Below are 25645 nucleotides of genomic sequence, written 5' to 3'. Positions count from 1 at the left end.
CTCAGCGCAGGTCATTGAAACCTTTGTATGGAAGATGCGTTACCACGGTAATGGAACGCTATCATCCAAAGCTGAGCGGATATATCCTTATATGTCACGCTGTGACCAATTTATGAGGCAAACCAATATATACATCATGAAACCATATAAATTTACAAGATTAAAAAACATCTCATCGTCATTCTTATAATTATTTAAAATTCTTTAAAAGAAAAATTGCATTACCATAGCCACACTATTATCGGGTATAGCGCTGTGAGCCTCATTATTCTGCCTTCTATCTCTATTACATACAATACTACTACATTAAAAATATGTATAAAAAAAATCAATAAATAGTGCAATTTATAATATATACTCTGCAATCTTATAAAATTTATGTATACTATCATTAAACCACAAACATTAAAAAACAATTAATACTCCATAAGCACATTTCCACCACTATATTTAATATATACCCCTGAATATAAATCTTGGTGTGTATATATACTGACTCCCTGAAGAGAAAAAGAATTCTAGAATAAATTGGGTAAATATAGAACCCCCATTAGAATTTCTCCAAAAGCTCATTTAGGCCATGTGTAGTGAGTGTATTTAATTTGTATATCCAATACATCTCTTTGATTCGTAAATTTCTAACGGACCGTAGAGGGATGCTTTCTAATGGGGTAACCTTCAGGCCTGATGGATCACTATCGTTTAAAATTTACCACGATAGCCTCATAAATTGGTCACAGCGTGACATATAAGGATATATCCGCTCAGCTTTGGATGATAGCGTTCCATTACCATGGTAACGCATCTTCCATACAAAGGTTTCAATGACCTGCGCTGAGCGTAATGACGGCATGACGCTGAGTAATCATGTGACTGTAGTCACATGATCGGCACAGCGAGACGTCACACATGGAGAGTTGTATATGGGGATTGAACCCAGAAGTAATGTACATGAACCGGAAGTCCTCCACGAGCCCTCTGGTGCGCCGGAAGCCGTGACACGGCGTCTCGGTCCTTCTGAGTAGAGAATAGGCAACAGTTGTTACATAGGTAAGGTGTGCTGTATGACAGTATATAAGGTTAGTAACTGTTTTATATGTCACTTGAAAAAGTCGCTGTTATGCGACGAAACGCGTCGGACATATCTTCAATAAAAGTAACTGTTTGTTTTGATATTCAAGGAGCCTTTCATTGATGTAACTGCTAAGGCTCTTTTTCCTTCTTTTGAAGCGCTGGATCTTTTTTGTTTTTTCCTAAATTCATTTATACTCAGTCGCATCCCCACCCAGGGATGTGACAGATCCCTGCTTGCTCTATTTGCATCGCTTCCTTATTTCTGGACTGGAGAGAGGAGACTGCATTATATATACAATGCCTACCAGGACGTGGAGGTGCTAGGTGGGGGGGCTCTCCATTGAAGCCCATCCACCTACACCGGGTAAGTCCCATCCTTTTATTCATTGTACCACTATTACACTGTAGTGGGTGGAGCGCCGTCTCTCATCAGTTTTTTCATTTCATCTGTACTTGGCACATCTAATTTTATTTTGTGTTTCCAAAAGTATAAAAAAATCCTCCTTTTTAGGACTTCTTCACACGGGTGACTAACTTCTGAATTTGAAACTGACAAATTGGGCGCATTGGAATCAACATGTGTATTCACAGGACTTTTTTCACAAACTGTCTGTGAAAAAAAAAAAAAGTCATAGTATGTCCTATTTTGGTGTGATTCTTGGACCCGTATTGCCCATTCAAGTCAAGGGGTGAGTTTCAAAAGTCACAGCGTGCAAGTCTGTTCTGCTATTTTCCAATTTTCCACACAACCACTGACTACACTGAGAGCACAAACTGCAGCCATGTATTTGGTGGTTTCTTCTTCTTTGGTGGCTAAATCTAAACAACAAGCCCCCAGTAAACACATTAACAGGCTCACCGGTCTCCTTCAAATTCAAGTTTCTAGATCTTTTCAGGCTCCCCAGTGGCTTATACTGGACTTCAGTGCCTTCTGTATGAGACCTACACAATGGCTTCAAGCTGTAAGATAAATGACACATTAATAACCCCTAATCACCACAACATGCAGAAAACTAATTCACAGTTACTTCATTTTTCATTAGAATTACAATTTTTTTGAAACAAAATAATTAAAATGAACCTCAATAAGGAAAATGTAGGCCAAATTCAGGCACCTCGAAGATTATAAAAGAAACCAATTTTACTGCGGTTGGAGGTGTAGTACATGAAGGACAGCAAATACTGCATCACACAAGGCCTCATCTCCTCACACACTTTTTTTTGGTACTCTGAGTTTTTGTACAAATAGTTAAAGCTGCCAAGGATGAAACCATAAGCATTGTGAGCGATACAGACACCGGCCTTCGTAAGATATGATGGGACTAGAGCGATCGGTAGGATTCAGATTTTGGATTTTTTTGTGCAATACCTCCGTTTTCTTAGCAGGGAGTGTCTGTGGTTTATTTACTCATCTTTGTTTTAGCTGATTTGTTTATCAATGAAACAATATGAGGATGTGGAGATATGGTAAAAATTACTTTTTAAATACTTACATTTCCTCAATATGTGCCAATGTTTTCCCAAGTGGAATCACATTTGGATACACCTTCACAGGTTTAATGTAATGCAGAAAGTCCTTAATCTCAAAAGAAAAAGAAATCCAGATTATTTAAAAAGGACAGGAACTTTTCAAGCCACTTGTGTTCCTCTAATATCCTGTGTCTCATCAATCTTGTAACATACTTTTATTCAATTTTTGTTTTACCACTATAAATGAAGTTTAAAGTGCAGCCCCTCTGCAGTCAACTGCCTGTTAGGTCATGATTAGAGATGAGCGAGCGTACTCGTTAAGGACAAATACTCGAGAGAGTATTGTCCTTTCCGAGTACCTGCCCGCTCGTGAGAAAAGATTCGGGTGCCGGCGGGGGAGAGCGCTGTGTTGCGGGGGAGAGGGAGAGAGGGGAGGGATCTCCCCCCTCCGCTCTCCCCCGAATCTTTACTCACGAGCAGGCAGGTACTCGGAAAGGACAATACTCGTTCGAGTATTTGTCCTTAACGAGTATGCTCGTTCATCTCTAGTCATGATCTTAGCTGCGAACGAGGGCCTGTCCTCACAGGTCAGCTCCCCAGCACTCACACTGCTCTCAGGTCTGCAGTCAGTGTGTACACAATCTCTACCTCTCCTGATTTTAGATTTACCGAACCTGCTGTGTGCACTCATCTTTATGTTGTAGGCAGAGTAGCATAATTCTTACTGGCTTGCTCTTTATTAGCTGCTTTACTAGGTCTTATGTGTTTGTGTGGTCACAGCATATATGCAGATCTTTATATGCACTGTGACCATGTATATAAAAAGCAGCTAATAAAAAGCAGTCCAGTAAGAATTATGCTTGTTTGCTCACAACAAAATGGACACATGTATAATGCCTACAGCATAACAAGTGCACATAGCAGATTAGGCAAATACACTCATTCTTTAAAAAAATGAAAATGCCAAAATCTCCCCCCTAGAAGGAGATTTCCTCAGTGAGATTCTAACATTGATATAAGTCAGTAATTACAGTATCAGAGCAAAAGGATCATTTATTGTGGAGAACTGACCACTTCAAGGGATGCTCTAGTAGCCTGTTAGGTCACCTCTAGCTTGGACACAAGATGTGATACAGGTGGGCACGGAGGCATACAGGTTCCATATGGTATTCTGCGGCATATCGGTCCACATTTGGTGTAACTGAGCTTCTACATCGTGGAAACTCGTAGGCTGTTGAAGTTGGTGTCCCAGATGGTCCCATGCATGTTCTATTGGCGATAAATCTAGCAATGGGGGCAGATGTGGCAATATTGTTGAGGTATTCCTGTGACACCCTTGTGTGTGCGGCCCCAGCAAAGGCAGGATTGAGTCGCTCGCCCATAGGTCTCCAGACACGAACGTGGCAGTCGTCAGTGTACAAACTACACCTTGATTCGTCGCTGAAGACCACTCTGTTCCACTTCATAGCAGTCCAGTTTCGTCATTCACACCACCACTGTAAATGGAGATGGTAGCTGGGTCTCAAAGGCAGTCATGTAATGGGTGCTGTGAGATTAAATGTCCTTCAGCCAAGTGCATGGAAATGGTTCCGATAGACACAGGCCTGTAACAACTGTTCCAAAAGAGTTGCTTGTTGGACAATCAGATGATGCGCTCTACTGGTGGTCTGTCAAAGGAGTCCTGAGCCCGGTCACCTTGTGTGTGCCTCATGCATCCACTGGTCCCAACATTTAACAGTCTGGACAGAATGGCCCAGGTGGCTTTTCACATCCCAATAATGCGCCCCTCTCAGACTCTGGTAACAGGATGAAATCTCTTCTCTGCGTCGTAGAGGCGTCTAGTGGTCAACAAGCTCTACACAAGTGGAAAATAGAGGTCACTGCACACAAGGAGCCTCTGAGAGCCTTCTATAGGCCAAGGTAGAACCACTTTTATGGTCTCGGGTGACAAGACCGTTCATCTAATCACATTACTAATCACCTGTATATGTGCCTGAGATGTAACTGCATGCCAGTTCTCCAGCAAAATCACAACTTCTTCTAGAGGCGGGATTCTAAAGAGTGTATGGACATCAGGAGAGGCAGAGATTGTGTACACACTAACTACAGATCTGAGAGCAGTCCAGTGCAAGAAGGCTGCTCCTGTGAAGACAGCCCTTCCCCCACAGCAAAGAAGATTACTTAAGCATTCAGCTTCTCAAGTAACTAGGATGTTAAAGGGGTTGTCCCGCGCCGAAATGTTTTTTTTTTTTTCAACCCCCCCCCCCGTTCGGCGCGAGACAACCCCGATGCAGGGGTTAAAAAAAAAATGGATTATACCTACCTGATAATCAGGTTTCCAGTAGTCTCCACGACAGCACCAATTGAGATCGCCTCCTCCTGGTAGGACAGGAACATACTGAGAGGTTAAAAGCCCCCCCCCTTCCCCACTTTCCTCAATGGATTCTAACGAATTGCCGGGGCAGGAGCTAAACTTAAATTTCTTCCCCTAACCGGGGGTTTTTTTTTTTTTTTTTTTTTAAATTTATATATTATATTACTTTCTTAGGGGGGGGGGGGGGGGGGGGGGGAGGTACGGGTGCTGTCGTGGAGACTACTGGAAACCTGATTATCAGGTAGGTATAATCCATTTTTTCCCCCAGTCGTCTCCACGACAGCACCAATTGAGACGTACCAACTAAAGTTTATTAGGGTGGGATTGCTGCCGAGAGGACTTTGCGGCCGAAGGCCATGTCCTCGTCCTGCTGCACTTTTACCCTATAGTGTTTAGTGAACGTGTGGGGTTTTTTCCAGACTGCGGCCTTGCAAATCTGCTCGACCGAGGCTGAGCTGTGTTCGGCCCATGAGGACGCTACTGCCCTTGTGGAATGGGCTTTAAGAGCTAACGGGATCTCCTTCCCGAGGGCCTTATAGGATTCTATGATGGCCAGGCGGATCCACCTGGCTATGGACCTTTTTGCTGCTTTGTTACCCTTATTTGGGCCACTGAACTGGACGAACAAGTTGTCGTCCCGCCTCCAGTGGCTCGTTGTATCTATGTAGGCTAGGACTGCTCTCCTAACGTCCAGACAGCTTAGGGTTCTTTCCTCCTCGTTTTTTGGGTTACTGAAAAATGAGGGGATTATTATATCCTGGGACCTATGAAAATCTGACACTACTTTTGGCATAAAGGCCGGGTCTGTTTTAAATATTAGTTTGGTGTCTGCGATTTTCATGAACGGGTGGCGGATGGACAAGGCCTGTAGTTCGCTAACCCGTCTTGCGGAGGTGATGGCTACTAAGAAGATGGTCTTGATTGTAAGCATTCTTATAGGTAGCGCCTCGATCGGTTCGAATGGTACCGCTGTCATGGCCCCTAGAACCCAATTAAGGTTCCAGTCTGGAAACAGGTTTATGGGCCTAGGGCGTAGTCTAGCTGCCGCTGTTAGGAACCTGTGGACCCATCTGTCGTCTGCGAATTTTGTGTCGCAAATGGCGCTAAGGGCTGAAACTTGGACCTTTAGGGTGCTTGGGGAGAGGCCCATCTCTAAGCCCTCCTGCAGGAATTCTAAGATTAGCGGAGTGTCGGGGATAGAATCCCCGCGATCCCTTCCCTGTCTCCATGAGGAAAACCTTCTCCAGACCTTCTGGTAGATCAGGTGGGTCGTCTTTTTCCTACTGGACATTAGGGTTTCTACTACTTTCTCTGAGAATCCTTTCTTTCTTAGTGAGGATTCCTCAAGAGCCATGCCGTTAAATGGAGTTTGTCTAAGCCGGGGTGGTTCAGTGGCCCCTGCGATAGAAGATCTGTCCAGGTAGGGAAGGTGACTGGGTCCTGGACGCTCAGTGTTGCCAGAAGACCGAACCAGCTTCTTTTCGGCCAGAACGGGGTCACCAGGATTAGCGTGCATCCCTGGGTTCTGAAGTGCTGTAAGACCCTGGGGATTAGTGGTATGGGAGGAAAGGCGTAAGCCAACCCTTGTCCCCAGTCCTGGCCTAGGGCGTCTACTGCTATCGGACGATCTCCTGGCCGGAGGGAGAAAAAGTTGCCTACTTTTGTGTTCTCCCTGGTTGCGAAGAGGTCCAACTGTGGGGTCCCCCACCGGTTGGTTAGGATTCTGAATGCCTCTGGGGAGAGGGACCACTCTCCTGGGTCTATTTGCTTCCTGCTGAGGAAGTCTGCTTTTCCGTTTAGTGTCCCCTTCAAGTGGGTTGCCGTGATCGAGAGGATCCGGCCCTCCGCCCAGTGAAAGATTTTCTGTGTGATGCTTTGCAGTGCGGGAGATCTTGTGCCCCCTTGGTGTCGTATATGGGCGACCGCGGTGACATTGTCTGACAGTATCTTTATGTGTTGGTTCTGTAGCGAGTTGCCCAACTGCTGTAGAACCTGCCAAACTGCCTGTAGTTCTCTGTAATTTGAGGACTGTTCTTTTATCCTCTGAGGCCAGGGACCCTGAAAGAACTGGTTCCCCACATGCGCTCCCCATCCACAGGCGCTTGCGTCTGTTGTGATGTGGATGGCTGGGTTTTGTAGCCAGTGAACCCCTCTCCGCAGGTTCTCTGGGGATGTCCACCAACGCAGGGATGTTTTCGCCCTGTTTGGGATGTACATCCTTGCTCCTAACGAGGACTGCCTTTTGTCCCACGAGGATAGGACTACGGCCTGCAGGACTCTGGTGTGGGCCTGGGCCCATGCTACTCCTGGAATGCATGATGTCAAGCTCCCCAGGAGAGACATTGCCTCCCGAATTGTGCAGAATCGTCTTCGTAGGAAAGTTTTGACTATTCTGCGGATTTTTTGTATTCTCTCCTCGGGTAGGTAGGAGCATTGCGATTCTGAGTCGAGAGTTATTCCCAGAAACGTCTTCTGCTTGTCGGGATCTAGGCTGGATTTTTCCCAGTTTATGATCCATCCTAACGATTGGAGAAGTTCTAGCACTGTCTCCAGGTGTTTTGTTGGGAGTTTTTTGGACTCTGCTATTAATAGAACATCGTCCAGGTAGGGTACTACTAGGATCGATTTTTCTCTCAGGTGGGCGGCCACCTCCGCCATAATCTTGGTAAAGATTCTGGGGGCTGAGGATATCCCGAAGGGCAGGCATCTGAATTGGTGGTGCTCTATTCTTCTGCCCATGTCCACTGCGAACCGCAGCTATTTCTGAGACTCTTTGTGGATCGGAATGTGAAAATAAGCGTCCTTTAGGTCGATGGACGCCATGTAGGCTCCTCTGGGGATCAACTTTATTGTCGAGGAGATGGTTTCCATTTTGAATCTCCTGTATCGGACGCAGGTGTTCAGGTCTTTCAGATTTATTATCGTCCGGTGTTTCCCGCCGGGTCTTTTTACTAGAAAGAGCCTGGAATAATAGCCCTGGGTTTCCTCGTTTCGCGGTACGGGAGATATTGCGTTTAATAGTTGCAAGTCGCGCACGCTTTGCCTTAGTAGATGTAACTGTTTTTTTGAGGCTTCCGTGGTAATAAATTTCCTTCTGGGGACGGACACTAGCTCTATCTGGTATCCGTACTGTAGGATCTTTGGGATCCATGGGCCCCCGCAGATTGCGGCCCATTGATCCACAAAGCTCCCCAGCCTTGCCCCTACGGGGATGGCATCAGGGTCTCTGCTTCGGCTCCCCCTGGCGGGGGTTGAAGAGGATATTCCTTCCTCTGCCCCCCTTGGGGTAACTCCAGCGGCCTGTCTTGCCCTTGCCTCGGTAGGCCTCGGGCTGCTGCATTGGAGCCCGGGAAAAGGTCTTCCCTCTCTGCGGCTTTTCTTCAGGGAACCCTTTTTTTCTGTCGGCCGCTTTTTCTAGAATTTTGTCTAGGTCCGGTCCGAATAGAAATTGGCCGTAGAATGGAAGGGCACATAATTTATTTTTTGAGGCCAGGTCGCCTGACCATGATCTCAGCCATAACACCCTTCTGGCTGAGTTAGAGCGGGCTGTGGCCTTTGCTGAAAGTTTGACGGTCTCGGCCGCGGCGTCCGCTAGGAAGTTAGTTGCCATGCGCAAGATGGGAAGGGAGTTAAGGATCTGATCCCTCGGTGTTTTGTTGGTCAGGTGTAGTTCCAGCTGCTCTAACCATACCCCCAGGGTCTGCGCCACGCAAGTGGCTGCGATCCCTGGCCTAAGGATGTTTGCCGCTGCCTCCCATGATTTCTTTAGGAGTCCCTCTGCCTTGCGATCCATGGGGTCTTTTAGCTGTGCGGCGTCCTCAAAGGGAAGAGTCGTCCTCTTGGCTACCTTGGCCACCGGGACGTCTACTTTAGGTATTTCCTCCCAGCTTGCGCAAACTTCCTCTTCCAAGGGGTATCTCCTTTTTACGCCTCGAGCGGAGAAGGAACCTGCGTCTGGTTTACTCCACTCTTTCTGAATTATTTTAGTGATATTTTTGTGGACCGGGAAGGTATGTTTACGCCTCTCCCCAAGTCCACCGAATATTTCGTCCTGTAGAGTCCGCGGCTCTCTGGGCTGTTCCATTTTTAGCGTAGACCTGACTGATTTAATTAATTCCGTCAAATCGTCTTGATGGAATAAATATTTCCTGTAGTCGTCCTCCTCTGAGGACTCCTCGGCCGCCTGTTCCTCTTGCTCTGATCCGATGGAATTCTCGGAATCAGAAGGCTCCTCGGGAACATACGCCTTTTTCTGGCGTTTTGCTGGCGGTGCCGGCTGTGACGTTAGAGCTGATCGAACCTCCTCCTTCACCAGCTTCCTAACGTCATCCAGGAATCCCCCCGATTCCTCTCTGACTAGCCTAGCCACGCATGCCTTGCATAGAGGCCTCTGGTACGTGGCCGGCAGTCCCGCATTCCACGCATTTTCGCAGTTTTGTTCTGGAGGGGATGTCTTTTTTATCCCCCTGACAAACAAAGCATTTTTGCGGGTAAACATGCAATTTTTCCATATACAACATACTGGATATTTGCATTGTATTTTTGCCGCACTGGCTACTTACGGCCGCTGAGGCTGAGGTTTCAGCTATCTCTGGGGCTGGAGCACTCATTTCTATACCGGTGCTGCAGACACCCTGCGACCTGTAGTGCTGGTGTTCTGGCTTCTCTCAGGTTCCTATTTGAATTTTCGCGCTCCTGCACTAAGCCCCGCCCCCTCCGCTCCTGACGCAGACGCGATGACGTCATCGCGCTGGACACGTGACGCGGCGCCCCGCCCCCTGCCGTCAAAGGGCTTCCTGGAGCACCGCGCTGTAATTTCTGCCGGAGGACGAGGGGGACTGAGGCTCCCGCTTTGTACCCCCCATGGGCCGCCGCGGGAGGAACCTGGCCTGGGGGTTACCACCCCATGAGGCGTCCCGGGAGTCGTCTGGCTGAGAAGGGAGGACAGGGTGAGCCACTGCCTTCCGATCCGCCTGTATGTAGAATTTCGCTGGCTTCTCCACCAGCTCCTCTCAGCGATCCTGCCTCCTGGCAGGACAGGAAGACACTGGGGAAAGTGGGGAAGGGGGGGAGCTTTTAACCTCTCAGTATGTTCCTGTCCTACCAGGAGGAGGCGATCTCAATTGGTGCTGTCGTGGAGACGACTGGGGGAAAAGAACACCGCACAGCGCTTACCTGAATCCCCGCGCTCCGGTGACTTCTTACTTACCTGCTGAAGATGGCCGCCGGGATCTTCTCCCTCGGTGGACCGCAGGGCTTCTGTGCGGCCCATTGCCGATTCCAGCCTCCTGATTGGCTGGAATCGGCACGTGACGGGGCGGAGCTACACGGAGGCGGCATCCTGCACGAGCGGCCCCATTGAGAAAAGAAGAAGACCCGGACTGCGCAAGCGCGTCTAATTTGGCCATTAGACGCCGAAAATTAGACTGGCTCCATGGAAACGAGGACGCTAGCAACGGAGCAGGTAAGTGAAAAACTTCTTATAACTTCTGTATGGCTCATAATTAATGCACAATGTACATTACAAAGTGCATTAATATGGCCATACAGAAGTGTATAGACCCACTTGCTGCCGCGGGACAACCCCTTTAAGAAAAAGTGCGCAGCAGAGGGACTGGCACTTTAAATTTGATTTTCATTGGCAAAAAAAAAAATAATTAAATGAAAGTATATCACAAGATTGATGAGGCACATACAGGCTATGAGCATAAGCTGTCTGAAAAAGGAGTGTCCCTTTAACCAAAGTACTTGTATAAACTGTATATACAGTATCAAAATTGGCAGACCTATATTTGCCAAGAGAAACAATTATTATATAGAAACAAAAACGCCCTTAAATGGTTTCTTACCTAACACTATTAACAAAAACACTATTTCCACAAGCTGAGAATTGGCGCACGGTAATGAGTGCAGCTTGTGCATTGCCATTCACACAAGGCAGATGATCAGCTCTAAGGAGATGAACAAACGCTAATAAATCATTTATCCCCACAGAGAGCAGTCATAGATCGGCTGTAGATCTCGCCGTCTGTACAGGAAGATGTACAACCAATTAGCGAGAGTTTTTATGCCAGCTTAGACAAGCAGCTAAGCTGAAAAAACGTGCGTTCACTTGTCCGTTGACTTTTTTTTTTCCCCCACATACACACGGGCCAATAATTGGCCTGTTTAAAGGCCCCTCTAGTCGCCTAATGGTCACGACTAGAGTATGCCCACATGGAGTGGGTACACTGAATTTTCCACTGTGCAGATAGAAAAATCAGTGTTTACAGTAACAGCAGCGCGAATGAAAGTATACAAAAATTGCCAAATGCTTCATAGAAAACCTGCACGAAATCCACAACAGAATTCACCTGCAGTGACAATTTTAAAACCACAACATTAGGTCTCCAATTGGTAAATTCAGAATGCCATTGAGAAATTCTGTGCCATCTTCTTGATCCCCCCCATCCCGTCCCACCACTACCACCATGCAGTGGCATCGCTAGACTAGAAGTCAGTGTTAGGCTAGTTTCAGACATTGTATACTAGTTGTGGAATTTTTTAGCACCAAACTTTCGCAACTAGGTAGAGTACGAGGTTAGTGAATAAGGTTTTAACAAACTCTAGTCAGCAACAGACAAAAAAGTTTCTGCTTCAGACTTAAGTCATGTTGCGGACTTTCAAATCCACCGCATCCTTAATTGGTTGCAGAAAATTCATTTCATGCAACAAGTGAAATCCTGCGGCTAAATCTACACCAAAGTCACATGAGAATTTCATTGTGGATTTTGGTGAGGAAATACAGCAGACTTTCTCTCTGTCGTATGTGAAAGTAGCCTTAGTGGCCATTAGCTAATGAGGGAAGACACATGACTAAAGGCCCATTTAGATACAATGATTAGCGCTCAAAAGCCATCTTTTGAGCGATAATCGTTGGGTGTAAATGTGCCCATCTTACACTCTTCTGCTGAACAATGATTCTCAGTTCGGTGTGAAATCCATTGTTCGGCAGAAGAGCTGATAAGAAGGACCGCACGCTGTGTTCTGCCCGGGGAGCGCTGATTACATTGTCTCAGCTGTCCGCCCCGCCGCAGAACAAAGGGAATTTTTTCACAGAACAGCAGATGGTCCGTTCTCTGAATACAGCTGCCTGTGGGGTCACATGCTACTAATTGGTGCTAATAGGCATTAGTACCAAGTAGTAGTTTATGCAAAATGATGGCTCAATAGCCACCTATTGAGCGATCATCTTTGTGTCTAAATGGGCCTTTAGAAACTTAAACTTAACCCTTTCCAATCCACTGTCTTGACGTCTTCCTACATTCTGATTGGACAGCTCCAATGTCAGAAGACGTCCGACAGGGTATTCCTACTATCTATTGCCAGCCACTCTGCTGCCTCAGCCTTTCTTGCACACACACACTGGCTTTAGCCAGCAGATGGCACAGATGTATAACAGCAAAAAAAAGAAAGCCTTTTAGGAAACCCTGAATCCAAAATTGGATTGGAAAGGGTTAAATTTACAGAAAAAACAACTTTCTTTAAAACAAACAGTAATGGCATGTACATTTATTAACATACCTCACTAAATGATGAATGGAAAGAAAAGCATGCTCGATAGGAGCTCTCTCCTGTTCTGGAATGAGAAACACCAGTAAGTAACAGACTCGGACTATTACGATTTATCACTCACAGAATGACCCGGCTTCACATGGATCCATTTCATGTAGCCGTTTGTGTGGTTTGTGAGGTTAAAAACTTTGTTGGCTACCACTATAAAGCCAACATCCTTATAGCACCAGATTAGCCACATACATAAATCAGGTGCCTCAGAAGGGTTTAGACCGGGGTTCAGCTCATATGTGCTTTTTTGTGAATATGGTGCGAATGGTAGGTCCTAGAAAGTGGAAATCTTCTGAAGCGCCCAATTTACCTACATGGCAAATATGGTACAAGTTGGTCCAGTTGTTTGGCCAAAGCTTAGGAACCACCTGATTCCTGTACAAGGCAGATCCTGTATTTCTTCTTATTTTAATGAGAACGTAAGAAATTCAGACCCTGAACTGCAATGTTCACCTTTACAACATGGTTTTATCTTGTACTGATCCTGAGTTACAACCTTTACTTTCTAGGTTATATTCTGGGGTTGCACAGACAATTCTGCTGGTTGTCATAGTAAACAGACAAGTCTGTCAACAGCATCTCTACTGCCAGTGTATCTGCTGAGATATGCTCTTGAGGTTTACATCTAGTATGCCCATGCAGTACAACTAGTCATACGGGCCCCGGCATACCGCTACCCCAACTGCATTTAAATTTCTAAATTTTTAATACGCGGCAACCATCATACATCAGATGCAATGGCATCCACTTAACGAATGGGTCATGAAAAGCGATCGTAAAGCTTATGATTTCTATGTTTAATGGATGCGAAGCGGTGGTGCAGTCACACGCAGACCACCATATTAGAATACATATAGTTTATTTTTACTGGACTCCATGTGATGGAATAGTATAGTCTTCTGCACTTTAAAAAAAATAATAAAATTATTGTTTTTGCATATTACTGTTGGCTCCTGGCCAGATGGAGGCAACATTTTTTGCCCTCTGTCTAGCAATAGAAGCCTATGGAGACATTTTGCCTCTCCTAGTGTAAACGGTAAATTTAGGGCAAAGATGCAATGTGAACCAAGTAGAGATGAGCGAACGTACTCGTAATGAGTACTTACGCACCCGAGTACCGCCATTTTCGAATACTTCAGTACTCGCGCGTAAAGATTCGGGGGGCGGCGGGGAGAGGCGCGGCGGTGCGGGGGGTAGCAGCGGGGAACAGGGGGGAGCCCTCTCTCTCTCCCCCCCACTCCCCGCTGCAACCCCCCGCGCCGCCACGGCGCCCCCCGAATTTTTTCGCCCGAGTACGGAAGTACTCGAAAATCGCGGTAGTCGGGCGAAAAAGGGGCGGGGCCGAGCACGTTCGCTCATCTCTAGAACCAAGCTTTACAACTGTACCTCACAATCACATTGGTTTTTCTGGTCCTCTCCCCGAACCACATGGTTGATGGTTTAATAGTGATGACGCGCAGGGGGACCCCATCAGATGAAAACATTCCACAAGGCATTCTGTTCCCTCGCAGAAATTCTTCATTCTTCGCAGTAAAGAGAAAGGATCTTATGTCATTTTACTCTAAGTTGATTTAGTAAGGTGCATTTTCTTATCTTTTGGACTCTCATTCTCATGTGGAAAGACAACAACAATGACCTCAGATGAAAAGTACAGGCGGCTTCACATCTGTGCTGGAGATTCCGCTTTCCTTCTCCGTTGGAGGAGCAGGAAAGGGAAACCCCCGTGGCCGAACGGTTCCATCTGACACTTTCTGCCCAGCTGCTCAGTTTTAGGACGGAAGAAAAAGTGCTGCACGCAGCGCATTTTCTTCCAGTCTTTGCATCCGGATCTGCGATAGAACCTCCAACACAGATGTGAAACCGGCCTACATTACACAAAAAAGCTGTGAGTGGGCTGTAATTGTTCTTATGTACCAAACACAAACTAATTTATACATTACTAATAGCTGACTAATGACCGGTGGCGTAGCTGTAGCTGATGAGGAGGATACCTCGTGCCAAGGTCCTTTTATCTATGGGGACAGAAAGGTCCCTCCATCACTTCAAAAAGAGAAAGGTTCTGTCGGAACTGTTCCACAATCACGCAATTATGTAACCATATTGTGGTAATTTACACATTCTTTGCATCTGATGATCTTGAAATTGCCTATTCTCCTTTAGACATTTGCACTATTGCTTTTTTATGGATCGGATTACAATAGCCAACAGGGAAATAACTCCCATATTTAAAGGGATCTATAATAAAGTGGAAATACTTCGAGATCATTGAACAGCTGGCAATGTACTTACCACTGGATGGCGACATGCATGTATCTGTGTCCGCCTGTCCGTTGTCACATGGCAAAGAATCTCAGGCATATTCCTGAACATATCCAACTTATTCACATGGACCTGTAAGTGCACAACACACACATGAATGTGATGAAATATATATGTACCTACCAAGTACGTTCAGTCATTTCCCACCAAACAATCAAATCTCCTACCAGGCACAAGTATGTAATCAGCATGCATGTCACCTATCCCATTTATTAAAAGGACTCTCCACTATCATAACTGTAAGGCTGATAACTGACAGCCGGATTTTATTAAAAGGGGTTGTCCAGGAAACTACTATTGAGGATGCATCCTCGGGATAGGTCATCAATAGTTGATCTGCTGGGGTCCACTGCTCAGGACCCCAGCTGATCAGGTGCCTGTTGTCCGCCCCACAATACACAGGGGTCAGAGCGGAAGCTGCTGTAATTTAGTAATTCCAATAGTTTTTAAAAGCAATTATCTTTGCTCCCGTCTCTTCTGAGGACTCGCACCGTTTACATGACATCACGTCGTCAAACAATCATTTTAGATGATCATACAAGATTTGATCATTGACAAGTGTGCAGATTCTAAGTTGGGAGGTTTTTTGTGGTGTTTTTTGTTTTGCTAATACCAGCGTATTAAAACGTTTTGTTGACTAAGATTTCGAAAGCAGTTGGGGTGTGCCAAGGTCATCAATAGCATTTTCTGAAAAATCCCTTTAATACATGGCAATTTCTTATACACAGTTCTGTTAGGAACTATAAGCCCTACTTTTAATTTGTGCTGATAAATGCAGCAGATGTATATTTTCTCAAAATTAAAGCAATCTCTAGTCCAAGAAATGGAAATGTGCCTTAATGGGGACTCCGTTACCTACTTTTAGCCCTAAAAGTAAGCTTATGGGCTTAAAGTAGGTGACCGGTGGAGTCCGGGGATGTAGGTTTTATACTCGCCTTCTCTGTTGTTGCACCAGTGTCAGCACAGGAAGCCGCCGCTCAATGCATTGAGCAGTTACTTCTAGCATTGACACCGGGGAAACGACATGGAAGGCAAGCATAACACTTACATTCCCGGACTTTCAACCCATAAGTTGAACCTATAGAGCTAAAAATAGGTGACAGATTCCCTTTAAGATCCTGCAACCTTCAAGAACAGATACTTTGTAGAACTGAACTGTTAATCTTCTGGTGTAAGGCTGCTCCAGTCTCCATACTGCAATATATGATAGGTAAAGAGAGAAATGGGGAGACCCGATCACGGAGCCCAACCATAAATCACGGGTGATAGGGCCATTTACTATACAAGCGCCTCCGCTCCACTTTACCTTTGCTCCAAATTCCTCACTCAGGTTTGTGAATAGATATTCATATCCATAAGCTGCTTTGCAGTTAAGCCAGACGACATGGGAAGGACTCTGTGTTATCCAGCTACGTACCAACTCCAAAATCCCAATCAAACAATCTTCCTGAAGGAAACATCAAAAGAGAAGAAGAAAATAAAAAAAATCACATTCAATTAACCCCTTAAGACCTGACGCACTTAGGGCCTCCAGGGATGAGCATTTTTTCCCCACGTGCTGCTATTCAAGAGTCATAACTTTCCTACTTTCCCATCTAAAAGGCTGTAGGAGGGCTTCTATTTCTGGCACAAGTTTTTATTGCCAACATTTTGGGGTACCTATTTATTAAAGATATTATTTTATTTTTTTAAAGGTCATTGACCATGTGTAAATATATTAACTTTATTCTGCAAGCCATTACGGTTGTAGCAACACCATATATTTTATGGCGAACAATTAAAAAAAAAAAAAGTTGAAAACGGGAAATAGCTTTCTCAAAAATAGAAAAATCCTCCCAAAAATGTAAATATTTCACACTTATGCTTGGCTCAGAAGGCCCCAATTTGCAGGGGCACGTGTGCAGCACGAAGCAAATACCCAATAATATTGCGTACCTGCTGCAGGCCACCCATCATCTTGGCGTGTATGCTTTTTTTCTTGCATGCGTTTTGTGCGCTGCAATAGGATGGCTTCTGGGAGATTTGTGTGAGACAGCCCTTACACAAGTAGATAGTCTTCTAAAACTCGTTATTAAACTAATCAATCTCTAGAAGCTCTGACAATCTACTTAGATTTCCTTTCAGTATACTGCAAGCACTTACAGTTTGTCTACCAAGGGGAGCGCAGATATCTTATGTTATTCATTTACTTTATACTTAGATTGCAAATACAATAAAAGGTCAGAATACGCGGACCGGATTGCGGCAAGTTGAGGGGTAAAACAGCAGTAGATCCAGAGACTTCTGTCCAGCACAGCTGGGCTCCTATAATGATCCCGATGCGATTACATCCTATTGCAGTTAGAGGACATCACCCGGGAGGTAATAGTACCTGCATTTGTCATTAAACCTATGGCTTTACAGAGGGGTGACATCTAAAAATAGTGAACCATTTTAAGGACCAGACGCTTCTTTTAGGGCTTTTTATTGTCCTATATTATTTTTTTCTTCAGCTACGAAAATTAAATTGAATTCTTTTTTTACTGACCTTTTCCCCCTTTTAAGTTTTATTGGTTGGTAAGGGTGCATTCACGCGACCGTATATCGGCTGGGTTTTCACACCCAGCCGATATACGGCGTCTCTCTCTGCAGGGGGAGGATGCTGGAAGAGCCGGAAGTAGTGCTCTGAGCTCCCGCCCCCTCTCTGCCTCCTCTCCACCCCCCTGCACTATTTTCAATGAGGAGAGGCAGGACGGAGGCGGAAAGGAGGCAGAGAGGGGGGTGGGAGCTCAGAGTACTGCTCCCGGCTTTTCCAGCCTCCTCCCCCTGCAGAGAGAGACGATGTATATCGGCTGGGCGTGAAAACACAGCCGATATACGGTCGTCTGAATGCACCCTAAGAAGCTTGAAAAAAACTTGGGGAAAAAAAGCGATTTTTAAAAAAATTTTGTTTTTTTTTAAACTAGTATATATTTACTGCAAATGGTCCTTAAGGGGTTAAAGAATTGTAAAATCACATACAAAGTTCAACATTTCTTTCTTATTTAACTGTCATCCAATATCTTTCCCTCCAAGTCGATTCAAAGTAACTTAGTTTGTAAATACAAAGAAGAGGAGCGAGACAAGTTCCCCAAAGCATCAAGGCAGCTGACCGCACTGTGAGGTCCCCTACTGGGAAAAAAAAATTATATTATGTTCTATTTGCCTTGCAACAGCTTACCAGCAAAATGCTATACATGAAGAGTATTGTCACATACACAGGAGTTATGGCAGATCTCCGCCCTTCCCCCTAGGTTACCTTTATTCCATCTTACGTTATTTATGTCACACGAGGTCCACAAATTCTATGGATTGTCATATTGTGCTGCAATTTTATTTTCTGCAACCATCAAATCTTAATGTATTCTTAGATTAAACCAGCAACAAAGTGTGAACAGGAAGCTGCAGCACTCAGGTTCTGCATGGCCACAAAGACTTACCCTACTGGGAATCTGGAAATACTTGGGGTCGCAGAATGTGGTGTCTAAATAAACACTATCGATGTCTTTCACTCTATGAGAGGAAGAAGAGACAATGAGGAATAGAGATATTGTAGAACACAAGGCCAGGACTAATGGTTGGAGTCCCGATTTCAAACATACTTGGGAGCGGCATGCGGACTTATTATAGTAGGTAACCATTCATTATAGAATAGCAAGTTGTGTAAGATCCACGACTAAAAGCACACAAACCCCCTAGGGGCATTACAAACATTTTAAAACAACATTACTATGCTGTTTAACTCTTTCCAATCCAATATTGTCCTAGGTCTGACACTAAGATTTCCCTGCATAGCTCTGATGTCGCACGAGGGCTGACACATTTCTAACAGTATGTAGGACAGCGCTCCGCAGAGAAAGGCTATTCTGCATCTGTATGTTACATTGTACAGGACAGCACTCAATCAGATACAGAACATACTCCAACATCAGACCGCTGTCCAGTATACTGCTAGAAACAGGTGCCGGACCTCTCAGACACCAGAGCTATGCAGGGAAATCTTAGTATCCAACAAGGGCTGACACTGGATAGGAAAGGGTTAATTTTCAAAAAATTCCTAATTAAATCATGACAGTTCATTTTTTTGTATTTCTGTTGAGTAATTCTAAGGAATCCACAACATTCTTTCCCACTGAAAATAAATAAGAGCTGGGGAGCGTGTGGGTGGCAGGGAAACTGGACTGGAAAGGGTTAAAGCCAAATAGGAGATGCTGTAATTTTTTCCCCATCATCAAATCGCATGTGTGAATAGCCTAATTGTCCATTATGGGTCTGTGTGCTGTCCAAGTCCATTGTAGATTTGGACTGAAAATATGCCCATGTGAATAAGCGGTAATGCATGTATCCGCCCGCTGCACTATATGGAAGGAAGGGCTGCACTCAGCAGCTACAGTACAACCCAAAAACTCTTGGGAGTCAAATCTGTTACTAAAGCATATTGAGGAATATAGTAAGTCCTGCCTAATTTAAAAGGGAGGGTACAAGTAGGTTTTCATTACCAACATATAATATTAACCTAATGTCACATTAATCTCTTATTAGTACGAGATACTGGGGCCTATTTACTATTCAAACTACAACACATGTACTACATGTACTATGTGTTTTAAGACACATTCAGGCAGGTCATGGCATTAATTGCACCAATATTTTGGCAGAATTTGTGGCATCACTTAAGGCAACCACTACATTTTCTAAAATTAGACTAGACAATCATAAAATTTGTCAAATTAATCATTCAGAGCTACTGTGATAAATCTAACACACTTTAGAGCCTCTTGCCCACGGCCCGTAGGGGACACCGCCAGCAAAATATCACAGCGAAGTCCAACACGGCACCCCCCAAAGACACCATACTCACCTCTCCAGATCCGCCGCGCGAGTCTCGTCTGGCAAGCCACCACGCATGCAGAGTACAGAGCGGGACGCGCCGGCAGTGGACGACGCCGCCGCAGCTGGCGGTGATGCGTAATCACACGATACATCCGCTGTGCTCACAGCGGAAGTATCGCGTGATGGACGGCTTCCATTGACTACAATGGAAGCCGGCCGCGCGTTTTCCCGTGGCAATTAGAGCATGCTGCGATTTCTTTCACACTGCGGAAATACGCAGCGTGGACATTAAAATGCAGAAAGCCATTAGGTTCAATAGAACCTAATAGCTGTGGGATATCGCCGCGGATTTCCACCGTGGCAGAAATCTGTTCTTGGGCATTGGCCCTAAGACTGTCTAGTGTAAGTTTTCACTGTAACTTTTAGACAGTATTAGTAAGTAAGCCCCAGTGCATCTCATAAACCAGGAGCATACGACTGTATTTCGGCTCCATGTTTGCATCTGTAACATGGAAGTGCGTCCCGGCCTGACCACAGGTCTCCTGGCCTGAACTCCGAGCATCATAGGGATACTATGACGGTCACAAGACCTGTGATCAGGCCGGGACGCACTTACATATTATGGATGTAAACATGGAGCCGAAATACGGTAGAGTCCTCTCGGTCTTATGTTCCCAAACTTTCATTGTTTCCGCATAGTGCATGCTAGTAGCAGTAGTTTATTTATATCAAAATCTTATTTACGATGAAAAGATGTTGCAGAAGACCAACAATAACTCCAAAAGGGAGTGTGGTGAGAAAACCAAGCAATCTATAGCAGTTCACATTTAGGAACCTATGCATATGTGCATTATTTCTGCACTGGCGGGCATGCATTACCACAAGCGAATGTATGTTACCATACAGTAGAGATACTACACACCTACTTCCTGAATGCAAGAGCTCCATACGGGACACTTCTCCTTTTGCTAGTCTAAAGTCCCCTGTATAAAGAACAGTGCCATTCTGTCCTTGGAACAAAAACCTAAAGAGAAAAAAAACACACAAGTTCTGTTCAATTTACAATCAGTTAGGTCGGCTGCCCACGAACGGGTCGGATTGCGGATGCGAGATCCTACACCAGAATCCGACCCTGTGCCCAGCCAGTGACCCCGCGTGCCTGTAGTTTTCTTCTGTACTGCGGATGGTCCAGCTGGCAAGCCGATGCACATGCGCAGTACAGATTTTCCCATGCGGTCACTAGGTGATGACGCGGATCCCACGACCTTTCCACAATGTTAATTGTGGAAGAGCCATGGGTCGGACGGCTTCCATTCACTTCAATGGAAGCCAGCAGAGGAATCTGCTCCCAAATAGAGCATGCTGCGATTTTTCCTCCGTGAGCAGAATAATCGCAATTGATTTCCGTTCATGTGCAGGAAAAAGCGCTTTTCCACTGCATGCTATGGGCGGTATATGCTGCGGAACTCGGAGGTGGACGCCCGCCTGGGATTTCGCAATACAAATATGCCCATGTACAGCCGGCCTTAAAGGGAACCCATCACTAGATTCGCTATGTCCGAAGCACAGGCTGCACGAATCCTGGAAAGATATGCACGTTGCACCTGTGCGTTTTATTCTGAAATGCTGCGTTGTTTCAAAATAAACACATTTTGAAGTTTGACTAGGAAATGCACTGTGAGGCTCTCTTCCCGCCAAGATCATTTCCCACTTGTTTATAGAGAGAGCGCCGACACTGTACATATGCTGCGGTGGGTAGAGACTGGCACTGCACCACCCCTGTGACTTGGAGCACCCTTTCCGAATTAAACTTCAAAATACGTTTATTCTGAAACACCACAGCATTTCAGAACACATACACAGGTGCAACGTGCATACCTGTCCCGAGTACCTGTCCAGCATGAATCTGGTGACAGGTTGCCTTTAATATTCTCACTACAGTATAGCGAGTGTGTTGGATACGAATGGAACCATTCAAATCTAAAATACATTCATTATTAAAAATAAATAAAAATTGACCATGCTATTGTAAAATTTGGCTAAAGTTAAATGGTTAGGCATGCATGAGAGTTGTGCCTTTCCACTTCTCACTCACTTTCAGCTGAATGGAAATGATGTTCTTCTCTAAATGTTCTGGTTGGATAGTGTGTGTACGCGTGTGTGTAGCTGCATCCAAACCAGAAGATTTAATTTAAGAAGAAAATGATGGGAAGTGGTTAGGCATGGATGCTTCCCCCACTTCACTTCTTGTGTTTTAGACATTAGATTTTGAAGATATCTGTGCCAGATACCTAGATTGGCATGCAGATCTATACGTGGAGGAGCTCCACTGAGGTTCACTGCAGCTAATCCATGGCTATTCAGTGTGGGATCTATAGGAATAATGCGCACTCTGTGGGATATAAAATCTGTGGTCTTAATATTCCTTTCTGGAGCAGGTCAATGGGGTATAAAATACAAGCATTGCCAATGGATTCTGTCAGGATTCAGAAGTGGAATCCATGCTTAAATTCTGACTGAATCCACAATGTGTAAAAATTACGTAGAGCAGATTTACAGCCACAAATTAAAACATGAAATCTATATATGTAGCACCTTAGTGGTCTGTTGCCCGTTCAGCCGTTTCTACATAATATTACGCATATTATAGGTTATAATCATTAATAACATCAGGAGGGTCGGTGATCTAGGGATTATTCCGATGGCGAGATTGGAATCAGGAAGGAATTTTTTTGCTTAAATAGGGAAATTTAGTTTCTACCTCACTGTACTTTTTGCCTTCCTCTGGATCAACATTGGGGAGTAACAGGCTGAACTGGATGGACATGTGTCTGTTTTTGGCCTTACATACTAGCGTATGTCACTATATGTATAGACTGGTGACTGGGACAGCCCCTCAATGACCTATGTGCAGGTAGACATACTGGACAAGGTGGCTCAGTGATTGGGTCACATAAGTGTGTGGAGAGCGTGGCTTGAGATATGAGATCTCATTTCCCAACTCTACACACGTGCCAGTTCTCCAAGTCATTAGCGTTTCATGATGTCACTAAGCTGTCACACAGAGCTCCATCTACATCACCTGCAACATCAGCTGGTTATTGTGGTTCTAGGAAGACGTTTTACTTGCTGAAAAGAAGTAACTAAATCTATTGTCGCATTAGGACCTCTTCCTGTTTTTACCGCCAACTTTGATGCCACTGAAACAGGAGTTAGGGACACTGCATCCTCATCGCCATAAGCAGCTTAGCAGCCAAGCACCGCCACGGACAAGACATATTCCCCCAAGTACAATCACACAGTAACTTGGCCAGATGTTACAGTGTAGTAAATGGGATTTAAACTTCCAATCACACAGTGCAGCAAAAATCCCACTATTTCACGGTATTTAAAAGAAACGCATGCTCCATCCATCTCAGATGCATCTTTTTCCTACAGTATTAGAAGTTGTGCTAGTCAATTTTGAAGAATTGCTGTCATCTCTCCTGACACGTCTGTTGCAGTAAATCCTTGTACTCTGGAGCAGATTTCTTCATCAGTCTGTGTTGCAGTGGTCCTCGGTTGTTCCTCCTAGTAATGATTTTGTAAATTGCCATCTGGGAGTTACCAGCTGTGGAGGTGTCCCAGTACACTCTCACATTATCCAATCAGTGTAGGTAGTATCAGACTGTAGGGACACACCTCTTTGTCAAGTAGGATGGGAACACCCAGTTGTCACCTTATTCATACATTTCTAAAAGGAATAACAGAGGAACGTACAACAAAGAGTTCTTCGAAAAGATGCTTCACAATGGTTATGTTAGGAGGTGGGAAGATGCTGGTTACAAGGGGTTGTCCAGCTACAAAATTAACTTTTTAAAAGTACAGTTAAAGGCATTAAAACAAATGGGTACTTACTGCCCACAGCACCGGCGATCCAGAACCGCGACTTCTCCTATTTCTGTTGACAGTGGAAGTTAAGTGATCACTGGCAGCCAGAGACGGCAGCATCACCCTTCTGTACTCCTAGCATCATGGCACCCAGGATGTGGGTGGTAATGCCGGCAAAATGGGCAGTGATGTTGAGAAGGTCAAGTACCAGTTTGTTGTCTAGTTTTACCCCATTTGGCTGTAATTTTAAAAAGTTAATTTTTAACTAGGCAACCTCTTTAAGCAGACAGGTTGGAACTTAAAGCAATACTTCAGTGTTTCCTACAGGAATCTCTATTTTCCCCTTCCATTATTTTTTCATCTCTGCCAACGTGGTTTACACACTTCAAACATAGTAATAAGGATTACTGGTGTAGATTACATTACTGAACCTGGACAATGACCCGCTGGTAGGAGTGTGATCAAGACTTCTTCACTCTGTGAAATGAAATATATAGCCGATTACTATATACACTCACAAAGTACAAAACCTTTATTTCATCTCTGCTGGACTTCTCAGCAGCATATAAGTACATTGGGAGAGGTAAAGGGCTACTCACATCCCCAGTAGCTTCATCGATCAGAGAGATCTGTGTTGGGGTATCCACTTCTATTGCTCTCTGATCACAAAACACAAAGGACAATATGGTGTAAAATGCATCATATATTCCCAGTGCAAGGTTATGTCCGCAGTCCTATTTCATGATGGTTGGCGGTTACCATCAGTATGGTATGCTGTGGACAGTGGTGTCTAATGTGGAGCTTGTAAGCTTCAGTTGAAGGATTTACTGTGTGAAGACGGAGAGGACCACTTACAATTCTCTTCTCCCAGAAGGCATACTTGGGGTTTGTTAGCAGCAATTCCTTTGTGACTGGAGAACAATACAGGAAAACCTTTAGGCTGTGAAATAGAAAGCAGAAGAGAACATTTATTCCTAAAGGTGTGTCTGACTAATTCCTTCACTCTTCTAATTGTACCCCATGCTGCCTGGAGTTACTTTGTAATAACTTACTATTTCAGTGCTGCCCCCAAGTCTTTAGTATGAAGATGCCCCATGATCTGTGACATCACTGCCTCATCCGGGCCCAGCGATGTCCCATATACAGGTCACAGGGACTAGGACATGATAGTCCGAGGCCAGTTTATGGGAAGATACATGGTGGCGTTCTGTTGTGGGGGTGTTCTCTAGCAGTGGGGAGAGCGGCGCAGCGCCTGGTGTAGGCTCCGTGTCAGCAGAGCACATGTGCGGCCAGCTGGGAGATTCAGAAGGCTGATGGCCAATTTATACGGGACGATTATCGTTCAGAATTGTTCATATTGCCACATGAATTTGGTCAGTAGTCGTCTCATGTACATGCCTGCAGCGACTGAATGAGAATTGTTCAGTTTCTGCAAGCATAAAACTGAACGCCGTGCTGCTCAGTGTAAACCGCAGTCGGTCACTTTTGAACGACTGTCTGCTTACTGTGAATGGAGGTAGGCGGGGGGAGAAGAACGCTCCCCAGCCACTCCACCTTCTTTCTGGCAGATCTGTGAACGATGCCTACGATACTCGCTCTTATGTAACAACTCAGGAGCGAGTATCACTGGGACAAGCTGCCAGGCATCGTTTGCCTGACAGCTCGTCCCACGTAGATGGGGCATAAGAAGCGCTCTATCACAACATACAGACGGTTTCCTTGTGTCTGCTTTGAAGAACTTAGTGAAACTGGACTGGTATGGGGATGGTAGAGGGGTGCAAGGAAAACAGAGAAGGACCAGCGAGTAAGTAGCAGAAGAGTGGGACGGAGCAATCGCTGCAAGGAGAGCCAGCAGGTGCCAACACACAGGGTAGGGTGAGGGACATGTGACTCCTGAGAATAGACCATCAATAGCTGAAAGCTGATTACCCCCTTTAATACAGAAATTCCAAGTATTAAATAGTCTAAAACTTAGGACACTGATTTACCTACCAGGACTCCAGTCTTCGCTTCAGCAGAGGACCACGAAGTCCCTTCATGTGATCTACAGTTGGGGGGAGAAAAGTTACAAATAGGTTACAT

General features: G+C 45.1%; 1 protein-coding gene across 1 annotated transcript in view; it reads right to left on the bottom strand.

Annotated features, from left to right (window-relative positions):
* DCLRE1C (DNA cross-link repair 1C) overlaps window positions 1-25645 on the bottom strand; it is a 32149-nt gene that overhangs the window by 2610 nt on the left and 3894 nt on the right. Inside the window, exons 2-13 of the mRNA XM_066592021.1 lie at window positions 25556-25607; window positions 24419-24503; window positions 24163-24222; window positions 23985-24040; window positions 20616-20717; window positions 18301-18373; window positions 16149-16289; window positions 14813-14914; window positions 13910-14046; window positions 12482-12536; window positions 2568-2656; window positions 1934-2034 (exon numbers count right to left, since the gene is read on the bottom strand). Of these exons, the coding sequence (XP_066448118.1) occupies window positions 1934-2034; window positions 2568-2656; window positions 12482-12536; window positions 13910-14046; window positions 14813-14914; window positions 16149-16289; window positions 18301-18373; window positions 20616-20717; window positions 23985-24040; window positions 24163-24222; window positions 24419-24503; window positions 25556-25607 (1053 nt within the window). The remainder of the gene's footprint in view (window positions 1-1933; window positions 2035-2567; window positions 2657-12481; window positions 12537-13909; window positions 14047-14812; window positions 14915-16148; window positions 16290-18300; window positions 18374-20615; window positions 20718-23984; window positions 24041-24162; window positions 24223-24418; window positions 24504-25555; window positions 25608-25645) is intronic.

This window comes from Eleutherodactylus coqui, chromosome 2 (assembly GCF_035609145.1).
Source record: "Eleutherodactylus coqui strain aEleCoq1 chromosome 2, aEleCoq1.hap1, whole genome shotgun sequence".
Classification (NCBI taxonomy): Eukaryota; Metazoa; Chordata; class Amphibia; order Anura; family Eleutherodactylidae; genus Eleutherodactylus; species Eleutherodactylus coqui.
Note: the sequence above shows the minus strand (reverse complement) of the source record. Positions and strands in the feature narration are given on the sequence as shown.